Here is a 23,504-nt window from a genome sequence, read left to right as displayed (position 1 = left end):
ATTGGGTTCAACTGATCTGAATTGATTAAATGAATTGAATTGAAATTAATTTAATTAAAATTAGGTTGAACTGAACTGAACTTAATTTAACTGAACTGATCTTAAATTAAACTCAACTGAACTGAGTTGAATTGAATTGAACTGAACTGAAATTAACGGAACTGAATTTAAATTAAATTAATTGAACTGGATTTATCCGGTTTAAAATTAAATTAAATTACTTGAATTAAATCAAACAATGTAATTGATCTGAAATTAATTAATAGAATTGAGTTAAGTTGAACTGAATTGAACAAATTAAATGCATTGAATTGAAATCAAAACTGAAAAGGAATTTAATTGAAATAAATCGAACTGAGCTGAATCGAAACTAATTTGACTGAACTAATCTTAAATTAAACTGAACTGGAATTAACTGAACCTAAATTCAATTAATTGAACTGAACTGAACTGAACTGAACTTATTAATTTAATTTAATTTCTTATCGGCTTAGTCCCTTTATAAAACCAGGGGTCGCCACAGCTGAATGAACCGCCAACTTATCCAGCACATTTTTACGCAGCGGATGCACTTCCAGCCGCAACCCATCTCTGGGAAACATCCACACACACTCATACACTATGGACAATTTAGCCTACCCAATTCACCTGTACCGCATGTGTTTGGACTGTGGGGGAAACCGGAGCACCCAGAGGAAACCCACGCGAACGCAGGGAGAACATGCAAACTCCACACAGAAACACCAACTAAGCCAAGGTTTGAACCAGCGACCTTCTTGCTGTGAGGCGGCAGCACTACCTGCTGCATCACTACATTGCCTAAATTAAATTAAATTAGTTGAACTGATCTGAAATTAATTTAACTTAACTGATCTGAAATGAATTAAATTAAATTAAATTAAATTAAATTAAATTGTTAGAGTTGAGTTGAACTTAACTAAATTGAGCTGATTAAATGAATTGGACTGAATTGAAGGAATTGAACTGAAATTAGATTTAAACTGAACTTAGGTTAACTGAACTGATCTTAAATTAAACTCAACTGAACTAAATGCATTGCACTGAACTGAAAGGAATGTGACTGAACTGAGCTGAATTGAAATTAATTTGATTGAACTTAAATTGAACTGAGATTAACTGAACGTAAATTCAATTAATTGAAATTAAATGAACAGGATGTTTCTGAATGTATTTGAAACAAATTTTTCTAAAATTAAATTTTATTAATTTGAAATGATCTGAAATTAAGTGAATGTAATTTATTTGAAATGAAATGAAATGGAAAAACTTGAGCTGAAATTAATTGACTTGAAATGAACTGAAATAGATCTGAACTGGATAGATCTGAATTGCATTTAAATCAAGTTCATAGAATTGAATTGAACTGAACTGAAATGAAAGTAAGAGAAGTGCACCTGCGGAATCCACCGGTGATGGTGACGGTGGCGGAGGGGTTGATGAAGAGCAGAGCCTCCTCCATCATCATCTTCAGTGCTGCAGCTTCAGCTCTGCTCACCGGAACACTGATGTCCTCATAAAACAGAAATCCTGCAGACAGCATGGAGAAAACTATCAGACTACACGTCGGCTCAACGCGTAGCGCAAGCTCTCTGATTGGTCGGCTTGGTAGCGTTGACGAGTCTGGGCGGCACCGAGAGCCGCGTGAATGGCGCTATCCCAATGGAGCGATTGTTTACAAGTGTGGAGTCCCGTGAAGGAGCTCCGGATGGAAAGTTTTGTTTTGTGTTTACCTCATAGTTAAAGTTGTTGCACGTCCGCCGGTTCCTGCCTCAAAATGAGCAAGTTTGAGTCACTTGTACATTCAGGAAGTGTTCAGGAAAAGCAAAACAGCAGCGAAGAAACTCGACACAGAGGAACATTTACACCTCACTGCCAACTAGCGTTTTGGAAGTGTTAATGCAGACCAACAGAGACAGCGCGCAGAAGTATAAATGCACAGCTGCGCGCGTTGCATGCGCCGTGGGTTACACCGGTCACTTGACGCAGAAGTATAAACCAGGCTTAATCATCCTCTCATACGGTGTTCACCTGCTTTGTCTCACGCGAACACAGTTACTGTTTTTAGTCATGCTGCTTCTCGATTCTAAGATCACATTTGCACGCATTTTGGGCCATCCTTACTGTCGAACCCTGCTTTAAGAAAACTACAATGTAAAAATGATTTCCAACCTGCCAAAGTGGCTAGTGGGAGCGGCTGTCTAAACCGCCAAAGCTGAAATATATATATATATATATATATATATATATATATATATATATATATATATATATATATATATATATATACAGGGCTTGACATTAACACCCGCCAAATGCGGGTAGATTTGAGCTGTGGCGGGTCGGAAAGCCACTACCACTAGCCACTTTGGCTGGTTTAAAACAATTTTTAAATTGTAGCTTTCCTAAAAGCAGAGTTCGTCAATAAAGATCGCCCAATATTCGTGCAAATGCGATCTTAGAATCGAGAAGCAGCACGACTGACAAAACTAATTGTGTTTGCATGACTCTCCAGGCAAAAGAAAGCAGGTGCATACTGAATGTGAGGATGAACATTTGCACCAACAGCTATTTGTGATTCCTTGCTTGAAGCAACCATGCCTAGAAACACATTGGGCCCTATCATACACCCGGCGCAGTGTGGCGCAAGGCGCAGCACAATAGTCTTTTACTACTTTTAGCTCGGCGCAAGGGTCATTTTGAGGTTTTGCCCCACGCTGTTTAAATAGCAAGTGCATTTGCGCTCAAATGTGCGCCCATAGGCGTTCTGCTCTAAAAAAGCAGGCGTGTTTTGGCGCGTTGCTATTTTGAGAAACTGTAAATAGTCTGTTCTTTAGACCAGAACAAAGTCGGTCTATTGTCTGGCGCAAAGTGCGCCTGGCTTACACACTACACACAAGATGCAATACGCAAATATCTTTACATGTGTAAAAGATATAATATATTAAGTATATATATAATAAGGATATATATAAGATATAAATATAAATGATTAAAATATTACAAAACATATTAATTTCTAGCCTACATGAAACCACTGCCTTACTTTCTTCATCTCGGGAGGCTTTTTCAGTTCATTCAACTTGCTTTTGTATAATGTTATTATTATTAGCAGAATTATTTATTATATCTATATTTATATTTGTTTTATTAAAAACAAGCTTAGATTTGTCCACCTGTCAGGTTTTACACCATATAAGGCACAGCATGTGTATTAGGAAATAACTCAGTATTTTGACCACACTTTGTTATTATTGTTCATTTATTCGTTTCCTGGAGATTAGAACTGAATTTAGAAATAGTTTTTAAACAAATCTTTGCGCTTAACAAACTAAATTAATTATTTATAAGGTAATGGATGTCTGTGCGTAAAGGTTTTCCTATCAACGAGAGCAAAAGTGAAAGTGAACTTACTTTACGTCATGTTAATAGCAATGCGCTTATGGCACGATGCAGCTGCTCTTAAAGGGAATGGGAGATGAGACTCTGATTGGTTTATTCTCAAAACACACCTGTAACTCATTAAGAAAATAAACTCAACCCTTTTAGACCATGCGCCATGGTGCAAAGCGGATTTTCCCATCCTTAAGTTAGCAAAAATTAGTTCTGACATGCCCTAAAAAAAGCGTTTGCGCCCTGCGTTTTGCGCTCTGCGCATGCACCGTCAAAATAGAGCCCAATATGTTTGGTGTGGTCAGAGACAAATTTTAGTAAATCCTTCATTTTGAGCTCTGGAAAATGATGTGAAGTTAAGACTAATTTTAATACGACACTATGAAGCCGTGACCCATTTGATCATGACACACAAAAAGAGAAATGAATGAGGAGGCATGTGGACAAAACACCATCTAGGATATACTGTGAAAAATTCCTGAATCTGTTCAACATCATTTGGGAAATATTTGGAGTAGAAGTAAAACATATGATCGGGAGGGCTTAACTGTTTAAGTCTTTTAATAGCAGACACTTGTAACTTATCTTAAAGATATAGACAGTAATGTAAAGAAAATGTTACAGCCATCGTATTAATAGCCCCGGAGAGCCAAACTCAAGCGGTACAATGACAGTTCTGGTGCTTAAACATTCAGAGCTCATCAATCAGGCCGGAAAAGGCCAGTCGTGTTCCTGCTGTCATCTCCTTTATGAATTATGATATGATTTTATTGTTACCTTTTAAAGCGATCGCCTTATCTGACCTGTTGTTTTATGGCCTGGAGTCTTAATCTGGAGTTATGGTGTGTTGTTAATCACTTGTTGTTTAGGAAAGTCGACTGTAATGAGAGAGAGGTTGTTTCCCGACGCTGTTTTCCAGCCGTAATTTTCCTCATTTACAGCCTGCTGATCTTTAAACAACACGCTGACTTTAAAGCAGCATGCACATTTAACTTCTTAAGACTTTTTCAGCTTAGCGTTCAGAAGCGCTTTTGTTGGAAAACGTCTCATTGCAGTGATATTTTTAATGCTTTATTTCTGAATTTGAATGTACAGTTGTAGTCAGAATTATTAGCCCCCTTTTGATTTTTTTTGATTTTTTAAATATTTCCCAAATGATGTTTGACAGAGCAAGGAAATTTTCACAGTATGTCTGATAATATTTTTTCTTCTAGAAAAAGTCTTATTTGTTTTATTTCGGCTACAATAAAAGCAGTTTTTAATTTTTTTAAAACTATTTTTGGGACAAAATTATTAGCCCCTTTAAGCTAATTTTTTTTTCGACAGTCCACAGAACAAACCATCTTTATAGAATAGCTTGCCTAATTACCCTAACCTAACTAGTTCACCTTATTAACTTAGTGAAGCCTTTAAATGTCACTTTAAGCTGTATAGAAGTGTCTTGAAAAATATCAAGCACAATATTATTGACTGTCAGCATGGCAAAGATAAAATAAATCAGTTATTAGAAATAAGTTATTAAAACTATTATGATTAGATTTGTGCTGAAACAATCTTCCCTCCATTAAACAGAAATTAGGGAAAAAATTAAACAGGGGCGCTAATAATTCAGGGGGGCTAATAATTTCGACTTCAACTGTAGGTTTGGTAAAGAGCAGTGCTTCCCAAACTTTTTGCTGTTTGCACCCCTTTCTAATATTTGACACCTGTCAAGCCCCCCCTTTCTCCAATTAAACTCCGCATTTTTAACTACAACACACACACATTTTCTGTATACATGCTTAAAATAAAATAATAAAATATGTGATTTTAATGGATAAGCTTTTATGAAGTTGACAGTTTCCACAGCATCATTAAGTACAGACAAAAGTTCATCTGGCATGTTTGTTATCACTAGAGCTTCTTGGTGGATGCCTCAGTTTAGCCAGGAAACCAATGGTGCAAACTAAAATCTGCTCTAAAGTCCAGCAAAGCGCGTTAGTTATGCGCCTATGCAGGTCCAAACACTTACACACTGCTGAACACACACAGGATGAACAGCAACACACAAATATATTCACAGATGAAAACAATTAAAGCATTAAAATGATCCAGAAATGATCATTTTCCACATATAAACAGCACTGCCTCCATGCCTTCTTCACCTCGGGGGGCTTTTTCAGTTCATTCATGACGATCTGCATCTGTATAATGTTATTATTATCAGCTGTATTATTGATTATATGCAGATTTATATTTGTTTTAATAAACACAAGTGTAGATGTGTCCAGCTGTGGGGTTTTGGAGACGTCTGCATCAGCATATGGAGCATAAGAACAGGACGTGTGTTTGGATATAGCTCAGTTTTCTGAGCACACTTCATTATTATTGTTCATTTATTTCTCTGCTGGAGATCAGAACTGAATTTAGAAATAGTTTTGACATGAATCTTTGCGCTTAATAAAGGAAATTAAACATGTGGGCTAATGGATGTGTTCAGTGGAGTGAGTTTCCACCGTTTCTGCACTTCACCAAAGTAAAGGAGTAAAGTAAAGAGAAAGTAAAGAGGCTGAATGGAGGAGGCTCATTCTTTATCCTTGTGCTGCAGATGCTCTGTTTAACTCACTAGTTTCCTCACTAGTGAAGCGTTCAGTTTTTATTTGAAGTTTATTTATAAACAAATTTCGAGATAATCACGTGCTTATGATTGTTCACAGCTGTTCAGACTTTAGCTAATAACTAATTATCCTATCAGACGATCCTTAGCTCACTATAAATAACCAGACTTTTCTCATCTCAATATCTTCGTCTCGAAGAAACCCCCTAACCCAACCCTACTTTCCCTCTTTTCAAACGGGCGTCACGATGGCCAGCGATTAGCGCTGTTGCCTCACAGCAAGAATGCCCCTGGTTTAATTCCTTTCCAAACCAGGCAGCTTTTCTGTGCGGAGTTTGCTCGTTTGCTCGCGTGGGTTTTCCCTGGTTCCTCCGGTTTCCTCCCACAGTTCAAAAACAAGCACTCTAACAATTAATCCAAAATATTTTAGCTAAACTCTGAGTACACCTGCAACATCCATATCTGACACTTAGCTAGAATAAGCAAGAGGGGGAGACATGGAGATCTACCTGAGCTCAAACTCCCCTCTCGCCTTGCAATGGGAGGGAGCCCAGGGCTCGAGGATCTTATAAGCTCAGGGCTCTCTCCCGGGACAGCACGCCAAACTAGCTTTACTATCAATCATCAGCTAAGTGTGAACTCTTGAAACTTATAAAGTCCACCATGTAAACAGTAAATGCGCAACTGACTTTTAAAGGGAATGTGAGACGAGACTCTGACTGGCTTAATGCATTTTATTCACCAAACACACCCAGAACTCATTAAGAGAATAAGCACAACCCTGTTAAACCGGAATGCAGAGCGTATTTATTCATCATTACAATAGCAAAAGTGGATTAAGACACGCTCTTTCGCACCATGCTCTTTACACTTTGCTCCTAGATCATTAAAATAGAGCCTATTATGTTTCGCAAATGTGTTTAAAACAATCTTCTTTCATTTAAACAGAAATTGGGAAAAAAAACATAAAATATTAAAAATTGTAGAGGAGGGCGAATAATTCAGACATCAACTGTATATAAACCCGCTTCTGAAAGTTTAGAAATCCTCCTCTTTGACCCATATACAGACGTGCGAGTAGTTTGAGCAGGCAGAGATTTGTGTTTGCTAATAGCGAGTCTGATTGATGGATCTCTCGTCACGATTCTACATTCATGCATTTGGGAGATGCTTTTATGCAAAGTGACTTTAAAGTGCACTCAGGTCTGTCACTCAAGGTGCTTTATCACTGGAAATCATTTTCTCCATGGAGGAAATTAATGGGATTTTTACCTGTGGAAGCTGCGAGTTGCGCTCTGTGAAGTGTGACAGAAGCACAGAGAAGGAGTTTACAGTGTTAGAAAGCAGATAAAAAAAAGAAACGCAGGATGAAAACGGCTGTATTTTCGCCTTTAACTGTGACAAAGTAAGTTTTATGCACGTACCGTACTGTAGTACACTGGAATAAACACATTTTTCACTTATAAATTGCTTTTAGGCTTTACAAATAAATAGAATTAAGTAGCAAGCGATGCTTAATTCAAACAGTGGAAGGAAACTGAGATTACATTTTAATTAAATATCTTAAAAGTCTGTTTTTTGTGGTGTGCATTCAATCAAAAATTAAAATCAAAATGCAACTTCAGTTTTGCACTAATTTTAAAATTTATAAATGCAATAATTTTAGAATTAACTATAATTAATAGTAAGCTATGTTGCCAAGACATCGATCATTTAGTGTTCCTCATAGAAAACTCATTCATTTATTTTCTTTCGGCTTAATCTCTATTTCAGGGGCCACAGTGGAATGAATCGCCAACTATTCCAGCATATTGTGGATGTCCTTCCAGCTGCAACCCAGTACAGGGAAACACCTATACACACTCATTCACACACACTCATATGCCCTATTCACATGGGGCTTCAGCGTCAACGCTTGTCTGAAGTTGGGGCTGACCTGACCGTCATAGCAGCATCAGCCAATGAAATTAGTCAGCAACAGACCACTTCCTGAGCTGGTGTATTTGCATACAGTGATCTGATTGGCTGACGCTTCCATCAGCACTTGAAAAGTTGACCTAGTCCCAACTTCTGCAGCGAGCAACGCCTCTGAAGTGGTGCCGACGGATCCACAATGCAGTTCGGCAACGCCTGACGTCACCCATTCAATGTGAATGGGAAGCGTAGACACTGACGCCCGGTGTGAATGGGGTGATACACTACGGCCAGTATAGTTCATCAATTCCCCTATTGTGTATATTTTTATACACAATTAGTTTTCTATGAGGTGGCATGGTGACTTAGTGGTTAGCACTGTGGCCTCACAGCAAGAAAGTTGCTGGTTTGAGCTTCAGCTGGGTCAGTTGGCGGTTCTGTGTGGAGTTTGCACGTTCTCCCCGTGTTGGTGTGGGTTTCCTCCGGGTGCTCCGGGTTTCCCCCACAGTCCAATCACATGCATGACTTGAATTCTAAGTGAATGGAATAAGCTAAATTGTCTGTAGTGTACTAGTGTGTGTGAGAAGGAGTGTGTATGGGTGTTTCCCAGTACTGGGTTGCAGCTGGAAGGGCATCCGCTGTGTAAAACATATGCTGGATAAGTTGGCGGTTCATTCCACTGTGGCGACCCCTTATAAATAAAGGGACTAAGCCGAAGGAAAACGAATGAATATTACGGTTCATACCATTGTGAACGCATAATCACATGCAGGAAACTATTCATTCAGCAGTCTGAAACGGGCAGATCTAGAGCGCAGACAGACATAAGAGTTCACAAGATCATTTTCTCATAGACTAGGTGTTTGTTTCTACATATAGCCTAAAGGTAAAGTACAGTTTGTATAATTTGACTCTCTAAAGCAGTTGATCAGAGGTTACTGTAGGTCAGCATACACTAACTGAGGCTGTTTCTCAATATGCGTTCTTCAGCAGTCTTGCGTCCTCGTGTTCTCGTGAAACGTCATCATCAGCTGCCTAAGTTCAGCTCCAATACTCAAGACTGCAAGTACAGAGGACGTGTGAAACTTCCTGGATGTGTTCTTGATATCGAGGATGCAACGATGCAGACTTGAGCACCGAACTCGCTCTGGAAGTCCCAGAAGTCATTGCGACTGGAGGTGGGAAGCACTGCATTTTATTTAGATTTATTATTAAAGTTCAGAGATATGACTTATTTACCTCAGGAGTTTCTCTAAATGAAATGGTGAAAGTAAATATTACCATGAACATCTTAATAAAGGAATAAACACATTAAGGGGTGTTTGTTTGCTGAAATTTGTATTAAAATCTGTTTTATTTATATTGTGCAGAGTATATAATGTTTTTATGCAAAGTATATATTTTGAAAAGGGGAAAAACAATAAATCGTTGTATGAAGGCTGTAATGTTTAAATAATTTCCATTTAAAACACGTGAAGGTCACATGACCATCAGGAAGAACGCAGCATCTCATTTCTCAAAGGAGCGTTCTCTGCCCTCGCGGTCTCCTGAGTTCGTTCTTCCGAAGACACCTGGCAAGACCGGCCTCCACAAGAACACAAGTCCGTTCTCTGCATTCTTGGAATTGAGAAACAGCATATGCGTTCACACCGAAAGCGTAGAGAGCGTCCACGGTCGCTCTGGCCGCCCATGGCGACAACGCTGTCTGCCTTCAACTCCGGCAGTGAGAGCGTCAAAATTCACTACATTGATCTCGTATTTAAAGGGGGCGCTGCAGCATATATCAGTTACATTCCTGCATAAAACAGGCTGTCTAGTGTGAAAATGTTGCGCACTTCTTATCACACTCATTTAACAATGGAAGATCAAGTTGCATGTGGTGTGGCTTTGCTCAACCTAATTCCTTATAAAAAAAGAGTCACAAAAACACTCTGTAATCCGCTCAAAACTCCATTGAAAGCCATTTCCTGGACGCAATTTACCGGTTGTAAACACTGTAGTTCTAAACATTCTACCGAGAGACGCTGGTCGCTTTGATGCCCTCCATGCAGCAGCCAAGAAAAAGGTCTAGAAATATTTAGAGTTTCTTAGGGTGCTTTCACATCTGTAGTTCGCTTCATTTGGTCCGGATCAAGGGTAATAAATGATACATTGTTGCATCTTCTGCCGTCTTTGGGTCGTTTTCACACCACACTGCTGGCTTTGGTCCGAACCAGTTGAAACGAACCAAAAGGCAGTCATCTGATAAAATCCACGTCTCTCATTGGCCAGATGTTGTTGAACATAGTTCCTAAACTGCTTATTGATTGGTCAGAATTCATGTGCGGGAAAATGCCAGTGAACTCCCGCAGGTAAACTAAACCTTTTACTCTGGAGGGACGACTGCGCTGGCTGATTGTATGCCTGATTTAGACAAACTAGACATTACGAGAATGAAGCGCAGCCGCCGCTGGAAAACAGTGTTTAATGCATCGCTCGTCACTTCAGGAGGAGGCGTGAATTAATTTAGCTAAACTGCGACATGCTCATCTTGCGTAAATGTTACCAACGATCCATCAGGTAATGTTTTCCCCTCTCTTTCTCTCTCTGTTGGTAAAGCGCTGTCAACAAATATTTGTCCTCCATATCCCATAATGCACAGCGCATAGGCCTACGGCAGCTGGATTAGTCCAAAAGGCGCAGTACTTTTAGCGGTTGGACCTGTTTTAGTATGGATCATATTCTCACCACAAACGAACCGCTCCAGGGTTTGTTTGAAAGCGTACTGAGACCACCTCTTCAAGCAGGTCTCGGTACGCTTATTTGGTCCGCTTTTGATGCGCACTCGAGTACGATTGCTGCATTCTCACCTGCCCAAACCGACCGCACCAAAAGGGGAAACAAACTCTAGTGCGATTCAACCGAACTAAATAAGGCAGGTGTGAACGCACCCTTACTTTAGTTATCTTTGCCTTGAAGAATCCCCCCCTTCCAGTTCTTCTCCTCCACCTAGGGTGGCCCACTGGTTAGCACTGTTGCCTTACAGCAATAACCTGCATGGGTTATTAACGGGGCCCCCGAAATCACTCTCAGTGGGGGGTGGGAGTGGGGGGTTACGGTCACAGAAATCACGGAGGTGACAGGGCACCTTATCATGCGGGCCCACCCATGGTGTGTGAGGGAGTTCTCGAGACCTACCTGAGCTCAAACTACCCTGTTTCCCTGAAAACGAGAGGGAGCCCCAGGCTCGAGGATCTTCTGAGCTCGTGTCTGTCTCTTGGGACAGCATGCAAAACTCATTTTATAATCGATCATCAGCTAAGTGTGAACTCTTGAAATATGCTTTATTAGTCAATTAGATATCATTTAAATAAATACATCAATTTAATTAATTGAAGCAGGTAACGTTACCCGAAAAAGTTGACCCCCCTTGATCGTCAGTGTATAATCTGCAATCCCTTCCATATATACAAACAATCTCATCAATAAGCATATTTATATTGAGAGCGGTTTTGTTCACATCGAACAGGAGCAACACGCGGTAAACGGCGAATTCAGACACACACACACACACACACACACACACACAGTCAGAGTTCGACGGCTGCATAAAAATGACCAGCAAATGATGAGTGCGCTGTGGCAGGAACATTCATCACGTCTGCACTGTGTTTTCATCCTGAGAGAAACACTACACCCCACCTTAAACAAATTCAAGCACTTCTGGAGAATAAACATCAGACAGTCCTGTGAAAGCATTATAAACTACCCTGTTGTTCTGAATACTTACTGTGATGAGCGCGCTTTCAGTAAGTGTGTGGTAAAAACATAGTATTTCCGCAAGTACTTTAGAGCACCAGGGAGAACTCAAGCGATGAGATTTCCATAGACATTACAGTAGTTCTACATTACAGTGATATTTAGTTGTGGATTTCATTTGTATTGTGATTTAGTATAGACAGTTGAAGTCCCCCCCCCCCTTATTTTTTTCCGGTTAACAGAGCAGATTTTTTTCCAACACATTTCTAATCATAATAGTTTTAATAACTCATTTCTAATAACTGATTTATTTTCTCTTTGCCATGATGACAGCACATAATATTAGACTAGATATTCTTCAAGACACTTCTATACAGCTTAAAGTGACATTTAAAGGCTTCACTAGGGTAATTAGGGTAAAATTAGGGTTATTAGGCAAGTCATTGTATAACAGTGGTTTATTCTGGTGACAATCCAAAACTAATATTGCTTAACGGGGCTAATAATATTGACCTTAAAATGAGTTAAAAAAATTAAAAAGTGCTTTTATTCTAGCCGAAATAAAACAAATAAGACTTTCTCCAGAAGAATAAATATTATAGAAAATACCGCGAACAACTCCTAAATCTGTTCAACATCATTTTGGGAAATATTTAAAGCAAAAAAAAAAATAAATAAATAAATAAATAAATAAATAACAGGAGGACAATTTTTTTTTTTTTACTTCAACTGTTATATATATATATATATATATATATATATATATATATATATATATATATATATATATATATATATATATATATATATATATATATATATATATATATATATATATATCAAGTTTTAGGAACTGCAGATAATAAGTTGACTTCTAGTTGATGATTTGGTATCAGCAGTGGCTTATAAGAAATGCAAAGGCCTCTAGATTTTGCTAATTTGAGCACAATAAAATCTGATCATGCCTTGATTATTAATGATTTGATTAGGACAGTGCGGTCTGACTCTGCTCAGACTAAAGTGTCATCACTGAACAGAAATAATGTCCAGTATAGAATATAAAGTCCTGCTGCAGTGGAGACAGAATGAATATTGTGTCTGACTCCATCATGAGCTTGGAGGACTGCATCCATACATCTCTGACATGACTCAAACCACTGATTAATAAAGTCATCTGGAATGAAGAAGAAAGCCTTCAGCAGGACTCCCAGAGTTTATCATGCCATCTTCAACGCCTCCTTCATCTTACCCCAGATATGCTCAATAATGTTCATGTCTGGTGACTGGGCTGGCCAATCCTGGAGCAGCTTGACCTTCTTAGCTTTCAGGAGCTTTGATGTGGAGGCTGAAGTATGAGAAGGAGCGCTATCCTGCTGGAGAATTGTTCCTCTCCTGTGGTTTGTAATGTAATGAGCAGCACAGATGTCTTGATACCTCAGGCTGTTGATGTTGATCATCCACTCTGCAGATCTCTCACACGCCCCCATACTGAATGACCCCAAACCATGATTTCTCCTTCACCAAACTTGACTGATTTCTGTGAGAATCTTGGTCCATGCTGGTTCCAGTAGGTCTTCTGGAGTATTGGTGATGATTGGGATGCAGATCAACAGATGATTCATCAGAGAAATCCACCTTCTGACACTTTTACACACGATCAACTAGAAGTCAAGTTGTTTGCTGCTCTTACAAGTGGGATCCATGACAAGACTTTTGTCAGGGAGTGTAAATATATTTATATATGAAGGGAACATTCTAAAAGCAGCTCATGTAAACACCTTCATCATATTATGGTCTTATTCAGATTTAGGTGAATGACCTGATCACTGACGTCCATGTAAAGGCAGTCAGAGTTTACCTGCCGTCTGCATGCGGTTGAGTCTGATGCTGGGTTCAGTCAACACCTGCTCAAACGTCTTCAGTCCACGACAGAACCAGCTCTCTGCTGTTTTAGGCCCCACACCGAAAACACTGCAGAACAACTGACACACACACACACACACACACACACATTCATAAACACACAGTACAAACACGCTGCTCCTGATCACTGTTAACAGACCGACTGTACCTTCATGGTGCGATAACGCTGATCATTCTGGATCTCTTCAACTCTGGAGGAAGATCCACATTCACAGATCTCCTGACAACACACACACACACACACACACACACACAACTATGAGCTGATGGGATTAAATGTTTATTTCATCTGCACACACTCAAGTGCACACACAGAGACCGACAGACAGACACATGCACGCACACAAACACACACACACACACACACACACACACACACACACTCAAAACAGATACTCCTACACACTAAGAAACACAAATATCTATAAACAAACACATAGACAGAGACATACAGACACATGCACTAATGCACAAACACAAACAGACAGACAGACACACACACACACACACGCACTAAAGCACAAACACACTCAAAGAAATACTCCTGCAAACTAACAAACAAATATCAACGCAACGAGGGGTCAAATATCACGCACACACGCACACACACACACACACTTGTGCACGAGCACAAACAGTGACAGATACAAACACACACACACACACACACACACACACACGCACACACATGCACAAACACCTGTTTTTTAAAAAAAAAATTATATATATATATATATATATATATATATATATATATATATATAGGCAAATAAATGCATACATAAATATATAAATAAAATAAATAAATAAATAATACATAAATAAATACATAAGTAAGTACATATATAAATAATTAGATAGGAAATATATAAATAAATTTAAAAGTAAATATATAAATAAATTAATATATAAGAAACCATATAAATAAATAAGTAAATATATAAGCAAATATATGAATAAATAAATATATAAGAAAAGATATAAATAAATATATATGAAAAAATATAAAATATATAAATAAAAATATAAATAAATATATAAATAAATAAATATATAAACAAATATATAAGAAAATATACAAAAAATATATAAATAAGTAAATATATAAATAAATATCTATATATAACTAAAATACATAGATACATAAAAATAAATAAATAAATAAAAAAATTAGATATATTATATCATATATAAATAAATTGTTTATTTGTTTGTTTGTTTGTTTGTTTGTTTGTTTGTTTGTTTGTTTGTTTGTTTGTTTGTTTGTTTGTTTGTTTGTGTTAAATGTATGCTTTTGAATTGTAGTATTTGTGGTTAAGTTTAGACAATTGACAATTTTAGGCCTGATATGATTGATTTGGAAGTGACATGTTACACATCTGAATGCAGTGTGTGTGTTCGAGTGTTTGTTTGACAGCTGAAGTCTGGAGAATACCAGAATACAAACTCATCAGATGATGGCATTTTTAAAATGAAGGACAATACGCTTGTGTTAAATAATAGAGTGTAACAAACACGTCACGTCTCCGTGGTGAAAGTTGTATAATTACAGGATGTCCAGTAGTTAAGGGGGATATAATACACACACACATACATCCATCCAGTGTTTGCTGATAATGAATTGTGTGCAGTTGAGTCTCTTATTAATGTTGTGTTGAGGAGTCAATCATTAAAGTGATGAATGTGAACGCAGAGCTGTCTGAATGTGATTAATGCTGCACGCACACACACAGAGACTGAACAGAGCACATGCAGTGTGTTGACAACAGTGCAGAGTTGCAATCAGCTCTTCATTACACTTATTAAGCTGCAATTAACCAGGACACTGCATCTGTGTGTGTGTGTGTGTGTGTGTGTATGTGTGTGTGTGTGTGTGTGTGTGTGTGTGTGTGTGTGTGTGTGTGTGTGTGTGTTTCTGTATGATTGTATGTATAATGTGTGTGTGTGTGTTGTATATGCATGTGTCTGTACAGACATTAGGACACACACAGACAGATATCTGACCTCCAGCACGGCTCTGCTGTTGTCCCCCAGGCAGGGTAGTCTCAGTGCCTCCTCTGGGCTCCGCAGCGCAGCAGGGAGGCTCTTGAGCACTGATGCGGCTCTGCGAAACCCCAAACACGAGCCCTGATTCCCACTGAACTCACTGTTTAACGCCAGCACCTCCAGCGCTTCCTGCAGCACACACACACACACACTTCTGTCAAACACACACACACATTTAAACACACTCATCTTTTACTTTTAAAACCTCTTGGTAGTGAGTTCTGCTCTCCAGACTTCACCAGTCAAACACATAAACACAAGCTCAGGCAGAAACATGATCTACTGCTCAAACACACTGCAGATCTGAGTCAAGGTGCAAAACCAAAGAAGAAACTACTTTTGATAGTCACTTCTTTGACATTGTATACTTATTTTACATTATACATTGTCTACTAAAGGAGGTCAAGCCTACTCATTTATGGCTCCTAAACTCTGCAATAGCCTTCCTGATAATGCCCGAGGCTCAGACATACTCTTTCAGTTTAACAATAGATTAACGAGTTAAACTCCGCGGACTCGGTACCTAGACGTCATCGACTTTCGCTTTAAGATTTAAAGGGCCAGCATTGCACCAGACCCCCTTAAGTGGTTTCGTTTGAAAGTGTAGAATCTATATTTTATGCACATATGCATCACTTTGGTTTTTGTTCTACTGTACAAAAGTTATTTACACTTAAATACACAGTGTATTGGAGACCCGAGCTAGGTGTTGAACATTGGTTCATTTTCATATGGTTCATATATGACACATGTACAAGTTATAGCTCAAATGAAAGCTCTTGCCGGTGCTCATAAAGTTCTAGCATTCTTTTTACTGAATTATATTCACATATCAAACAGTTGCTGAATGAATCTCGGTGTTTCCATGGCGCAGAAGTGAAAACAATACATTTATGATCAATAAGCAGCTCCAGATAGCACAGACAGCTGTCATCTCTTACCTTATGCTGTCGCTTCAGGGCCATTCTCCTCTGTTTTTTAGGTGATGTGCATAAGTAATCCTTTTATATGTCTGACGTGGCCCAAACACAGTGAATTATGTTTGATCAAACAAAAGAATAGTGAAATATGAAAGCAATGATCGCTCCCTGTGGCTTGTACAGCACCTCTCATCAGTTAAAATACAATAACTTCTGCATAGATTATGGTGGAGACATTTTTCTTTTTTCCTATGATTACAGACATGTGCAGGAACCACCAACATTAATTACAGCACGCTAGACCACACACAACCTAAAAGGTACACTTTCATATTTGAGCTCATAAAAAAAAAATACAAAAACTGCCTCTTTTTTTAGGTGTTTAGTATAACACAGACAACATATACAGTTATTTTAAACACTTTCAATAGTGTTTTATAAAAATTCAAAGGGTTTTCTTTAAAATGATACCAAATTTTTGCATTTACACCTCTGTGTGTGGATTTGGGAAGCTTTTAAATTTGCGTAGGTGGAAATCCCAAAATAGCAGCAGAGTTTAACTGGTTAAAGACCTATCTTTTTAGTAAAGCATACACTCGCATAGCGGTATGATACATGAGTGTGCTTCTGAAACACTCCTCCTGTTTTAACGCAGCAGACATTTTGTTAGAAACTCTCATATGCCTTGCATGTTAATTTCTATGTTTGTTTATATATCTGCTATTTTCATTCATAAGACTCCATCTTTGCATCTCATGTTTATATACACTATGAACAGCAGCTACACTAATCATTCTCTTTATTCTCTATTTCCACAGAGCAACTGATGTGATCCAAGTCCTGTGAAGAAATGATGCCAAGGTCTCCGTAATCCTGGACCAGGCCGTATCCTGAGCTGATGCTGTGGTGGTCATGGAGGAGTGGAGAGCATGAGAGTGATTCCTGAAAGACTCCAGTGACAGACGAGTCTCCGCATTGATCCTGTGGGCCAGCCTGAACACCCGCTGGTGACCTACTCACACCTGCAGCTTCTCCACGATGGACATCCAGCGTTCTCCAGCCTCCGGCGCCTAGACTGCAGCTCTGCACAACAAGTTTGGCCTTGAAATGGTCGTGGCCAACTGAACCTGACTTCTCTTAAGGTTTTTAATCCTTCACTTTGGTCAATTGGTGAAGTTTGTTCCTCCACTGTCGCCACTGGCTTGCTCGGTTTGGGACTTGTGGAGCTGCGCATCAACAGATTTGCTCTTCAGTGTTTGGACTCTCAGCAGTGAAAATTAAAAATTAAACCACACTGAACTTCCACATAGAAAACTGAACTGACACAGTTTCAGTCTACTAGAACTTCAGTGTTCAGCTGCTTTGTCACAATCTACAGTGTAGAAGCGCTGGAGAAATAAAGATGAATTAAACTGAATCAAATGCTCTCTAGTGTTGGACATGCCCCGCCCCCTTCTTATCATTAGCTGTTCATTTGATCCACTTGAGCTCAACCACTCTCACTAACAGAGCTGTGAGGAGAAACAAATGATATTGGCTGTTTTTAAAAAGGGGGAGGAGTTACACCATGTCCCACCCACCCTTTATGTTTCAGTTAAGATTACGTCAAACATTAAATTAAAAAAATTTACATTTCAAAGCCAACATAGGCTCATTCTGAAAATGTACCCCTATATACGTTTCTGGAGATCGACAATTAAGTAGCCAGAGCTACGTATGACTGCATTTGGACTTTAAAACAAACGCTACGGTGCGATATGACGTCGTTCCTTTGCTTGCTAACCAGCTGAACGCTCACCTGAAAGTGGATGACTTTTCGACTGTTACCAGTTTGTCCGGTAGCTCGACACACACGTCAGCAAACTTGAGATGCAGAGTTCGAGTCTGGCAAAGAATGGTTCCAGAAAGCAGGTAAAACAAAAACAGAAGCCAAAAAACAAAATAAACAAGTAAATAACAGGCTGAGTATGAGGTAAAATCTGAAAATGTGGTAAAAATCAGGCAAGGGATTTTCTTTTTTTTGCTGTGGTTTAGAGAAGTGGGTGATCGGGTCAATCGGTGCTTTTCAAAATACTATTGGTTAGGTTTAGGAAAGGGGGAAGGGTGGGGGATCGGTCAGTCGGTCAGTCAGTCAGTCAGTCGGTCAACAGAGGCCTCTGGTGGAGTTGGGTAAGAACAGCAGACATGAATGACACTCGCTAGATATATTGGAGACCTCAAAAAGTGTAGACAGTGCCCTCTGGTGGATTTACATGAGAACAGCAGGCGTAAATGGCACTCACAAGATATATTTGAGACCTCAAAAAGCGTACACAGCGGCCTCTGGTGGACTTATGTGAGATCAGCAGGGGTGAATGGCACTTCCGAGAGAAATTTAAGATCTCAAAAAAACGTACACAGCGGCCTCTGGTGGATTTACATAAGAACAGCAGGTGTAAATGGCACTCACGAGACATATATGAGATCTCAAAAAGTTTACACAGCGACCTCTGGTAGATTTATGTTAAAACAGCAGGTGCAAATGGCACTCGCAAAATATATTAGAGACCTCAAAAAGTGCAAGCAGCGGCCTCGGGTGGACTAACGTGAGAACAGCAGGCGCGAATGACACTCGCGAGATATATTGGAGACCTCAAAAAGTGTAGACAGTGGCCTCTGGTGGACTTACATGAGAAAGCAGGGATGAATGGCACTCGAAAGAGAAATTTGAGATCTGAAAAAGCGTACACAGCGCCCTCTGGTGGATTTATATGAGAACAGCAGGTGTAAATGGCACTTACAAGATATATTAGAGACCTCAAAAAGTGCAAACAGCGGCCTCTGGTGGATTTATATGAGAACAGCATGCGCGAATGACACGGACATGATATATTTGAGACCTGAAAAAGCGTACACAGTGGCCTCTGGTGGACTTACGTGAGAACAGCAAGCGCGAATGACACTCGCGAGATATATTGGAGACCTAAAAAAGCTTAGACAGTGACCTCTGGTGGATTATATAAGAACAGCAGTCGTGTAAAATTTGAGATCTCAAAAAGCGTACACAGTGCCCTCTGGTGGATTTACGAAAACAAAGACTGCAAAAAAAAAGTAGCTCCTGGAACATATTTTGTGCTCTACAGTAATATGTATGTAATCAGAATGAGCCTGTGTTGTTTAAAGCACTTCACGAGATCTTTAAAATAAGCACAATTCTAGAATCAGCCATAACCTGAGTGCAGCAGACAAGCGCATGTGAAGTGTGAAGAACACAGAAAACACAACTGAGGGAAACATGTAAAAAGGTCAAAGAAAAGAGTAGAAACAGACGCATCGGGCAGGAGAGTGCGCTGTGTTTTTCTGCTGTCTGTGCAGTGACCCGTGCGGACGGAGGACAGTTTCTGTTCCCATCAGCCACTGCTTCTCCTGTGCCAGAGCGTTTACTCATGACCTCACAGCCACCCGCAGATCTCTGATCAGTGGAGAGGAACCTGTCATTTTACACCAGCCTTTCCCAGAGGCTGAGCACAGATACCACTGTATGAAGACACATGAGGCTCCTGCTCACCCACTAATGTAAAGCACTCAAGGAAAACTCTTCTGTAAAGTGCACATGAAATCAGAACTAGCTATAGTGATTTAGTCAGCTCACATTGCTGGTTTTGTTGTAATCTTTCATTGAATTCTGAAAACGCACTACCTGTTTGTGTTCAGTTAAATTCTCAGATTAGGTCTGTCTGAGGTAGTGGGCATGGCTAACATACTTAACCACGCCCCTTGTCAGAAATGGTAGGCAGGAGGAGCCTGTTAGGCTGTAATAACTTCCCCCAAACCCTTTTCCCTATCTTTGTGAATGAAACGCCTACTTTACTACATCCAATCAGCTTAAAGTAAAAGAACAAGCCACGCCCACTGTTTTCTCATTTAATAATTCGTTTCTCTAAGAAGTGCGTCACAATATGAAAAAAAAGGGTTGCAACTTCCGGTTCATGCTGACTTTCCAGATGGAACACTCATTGTTTTACTTTTTACAGGTAACATGTTGAGTTTTACCACTTTTGAATTCATTCAGCTGATCATTGGGTCTGGTGGGAGCACTTTTAACTTATCTTAGCATAAATCATTGAATCAGATTAGACCGTTAGCATCTCAGTCAAAAAAAATGACCAAAGAGTTTTGATAATGTACCTATTTAAAGCTTGACTCTTTGTGAAAAGAGTGTTACAGTGAAAAATCACTGTAAGAGATCAATTACTGTAGTTGTGTTACTATAGCAACTATAGAACCACCACAACAGATCAATTACTGTAGTTGTTGTGTTACCATGGCAACTATAGAATCACCACAACAGATCAATTACAGTAGTTGTTGTGTTACCATGGCAACTATAGAATCACCACAACAGATCAATCACTGTAATTGTTGTGTTACCATGGCAACTATAGAATCACCACAACAGATCAATTACAGTAGTTGTTGTGTTACCATGGCAACTATAGAATCACCACAACAGATCAATCACTGTAGTTGTTGTGTTACCATGGAAACTATAGAATCACCACAACAGATCAATTACTGTAGTTGTTGTGTTACCATAGCAACTATCGAATCACCACAACATATCAATTACTGTAGTTGTTGTGTTACCATAGCAACTATCGAATCACCACAACAGATCAATTACAAAATTTGTTGTGTTACTACAGCAACTATAGAACCATCAAAATAGATGTAATACAATCGTTATTATGTTACCATAGCAACTATAGAATTACCGCAATGTATCAATTACTATAGTTGTGGTGTTACTACCGCGACTATAGAATCGCCACAACAGATTCATTCAAGTTCTGTATTATGGTTCAAAAACAGTTTTTATTATGTATTTATATAGTTTTTTTCATGCAAGTTATTACAATTGTGCATATGCTTTGCAGTGTTTGATTTATACATGGACCATATGGGGGGTCTTTTTTTTCAGCAGTTAATGCAATACATATGTGAACTAAAGTCATACATTTAATTTGATTATGTCACATAAATAAAACATAATAAAATAGAAGTAAATATATAAAAGTAAAATAAGATAAAATAAAATGAGTGATTAAATAAATAATTAAATAAATAAATAAATAAATGAACAAAATAATAAATGAACAAATAAATAAATAAATGAACAAATAAATAAACAAATCAAATTAATACATACAAATAAAAAATAAAAAATTAATTAAGTAATAAATAAAAATAAATAAATAAATGAATAAGTAAATAAAAACAATTAAATAAAGAAAGAAATAAAAGAATGATTAAAAATAAATAAATAAACAAATAAGTAAATGAATGAATGAATGAATGAATGAAAATAAATAAATAAATAAATAAATAAATAAATAAATAAATAATTAAATAAATGATTGAATGAATGAATGAACGAATGAATGAATAAATGAATGATATAGATGACGCGGTAGCGCAGTGGGTTGTGCTATCACCTCACAGTAAGGAGGAGGCTGGTTCGAGCCACGGCTGGGTCAGTTGACGTTTCTGTGTCGAGTTTGCATGTTTACCCTGCGTTTGTGTGGGTTTCCTCCACAGTTTCCTCCCCGGTTTCCCCCCCAGTCCAAAGACAAACGATACAAGTGAATTGGGTAGGCTAAATTGTCCATAGTGCATGAGAGTGAATGAGTGTGTATGGGTGTTCCCCAGAAATGGGTTGCAGCTGGAAGGGCATCCGCTGCATAAAACATATGCTGGATAAGTTGGTGGTTCATTCCGCTGTGGCGACCCCAGATTATTAAAGGGTCTAAGCTGAAAAGAAAATAAATGAATGAATGAATGAATAAATGAATGAATGATATAAGTAAAACTGTAAAGGGCTGCTGAAGTGTAGATGTACGCCTCAGCGCAGAAGAAAAAAAAACATTTTGGGAAAATGACCTTTAAAAATATGTATTGTACCTGAAATCTACTGACACAAATTGATAAAGTGCAACAAAAGAAAAAAAGGTGCATTTTAGATGCTTTCTTTCCATTAGACTGAAAATACACTTTATAAAAGCACACATTTTCTAAACTGACAGGTTCCTGACAGAGGTTTCTGCCTGCAGCGCCTTAAGAGATTTCTCACCACAGGACGAAAAACACACTTAATTGTGTTGCAACCTTTAAAGTACAAAATCAGCTGGTAGAATACATGATATGCAAATTTAGCACTGTGATATTTTAATTGAATATTAAATAATAACATACACAATCAATGGTAACACTTTATTTTGATGGGCATGTGAATATCAGTAGACTGTATGCTTAATATTTGCTCATACTGCTCCTTTATTAAACATTTAACTGACTATAAGAAACTTTGCAAGTACATTTCAGCTTACACTAACACTAACAGTCTACTTATAATCATGTGACGATTAGTTGGAATGTAGATGCAATGTAACTTAAATTCAACAATAGGACCATCAAATTAAAGTGAGACCCAGTCAAGTCAAAGCATTTAAATTGAGGTTTTAAAGAAAATCACAACAACTTAATTCAATCAGGTGAGTCTAAATCCTGCAGTTTAATTCATTTTCCAACCATTCCTTCATTTATTTTCATTCAACTTACTGTCTTTATTCATAAGAGGTCGCCACAGCAGAATGAACCGCCAATTATTCCAGCATATGACACAGTGGATGCCATTCCAGCTGCAACCCAGTACTGGGAAACACCCATACACACTCATTTACACACACACTCATACACTACAGCCGATTTCATTAATTCTCCTACAGCGCATGTGTTTGAACTGTGGGGGAAACCGGAGCACCTGGAGGAAACCCACACCAACACAGGGAGAACATGCAAACTCCACACAGAAACGCCAACTGACTCAATTTCCACCCAATTTTAGAAGTTTTTTAATGATGAAGATGATGATGAATTTCGACTGCAATCCCCTGAGCGAGAAAAGAGAATACATTTGC

General features: G+C 38.5%; 2 protein-coding genes across 6 annotated transcripts in view; one reads left to right on the top strand and one right to left on the bottom strand.

The window, feature by feature from the left end:
- Window positions 1–23,504, top strand: part of blnk (B cell linker) — a 221,780-nt gene that overhangs the window by 21,142 nt on the left and 177,134 nt on the right. The window lies entirely within an intron of this gene.
- dntt (deoxynucleotidyltransferase, terminal) overlaps window positions 1–23,504 on the bottom strand; it is a 394,622-nt gene that overhangs the window by 195,737 nt on the left and 175,381 nt on the right. For all 5 annotated transcript variants that reach the window (XM_087277888.1, XM_087277887.1, XM_087277889.1 and 2 more), the window contains 4 exon segments: window positions 15,587–15,757; window positions 13,731–13,802; window positions 13,518–13,641; window positions 1,416–1,548 (listed from right to left, as the gene is read on the bottom strand). In XM_087277888.1, the coding sequence (XP_087134014.1) occupies window positions 1,416–1,548; window positions 13,518–13,641; window positions 13,731–13,802; window positions 15,587–15,757 (500 nt within the window).

The sequence above is a fragment of the Danio rerio genome, chromosome 13, assembly GCF_052040795.2.
Source record: "Danio rerio strain M-AB ecotype USA chromosome 13, GRCz13ab, whole genome shotgun sequence".
NCBI classification, from domain to species: domain Eukaryota; kingdom Metazoa; phylum Chordata; class Actinopteri; order Cypriniformes; family Danionidae; genus Danio; species Danio rerio.
Note: the sequence above shows the minus strand (reverse complement) of the source record. Positions and strands in the feature narration are given on the sequence as shown.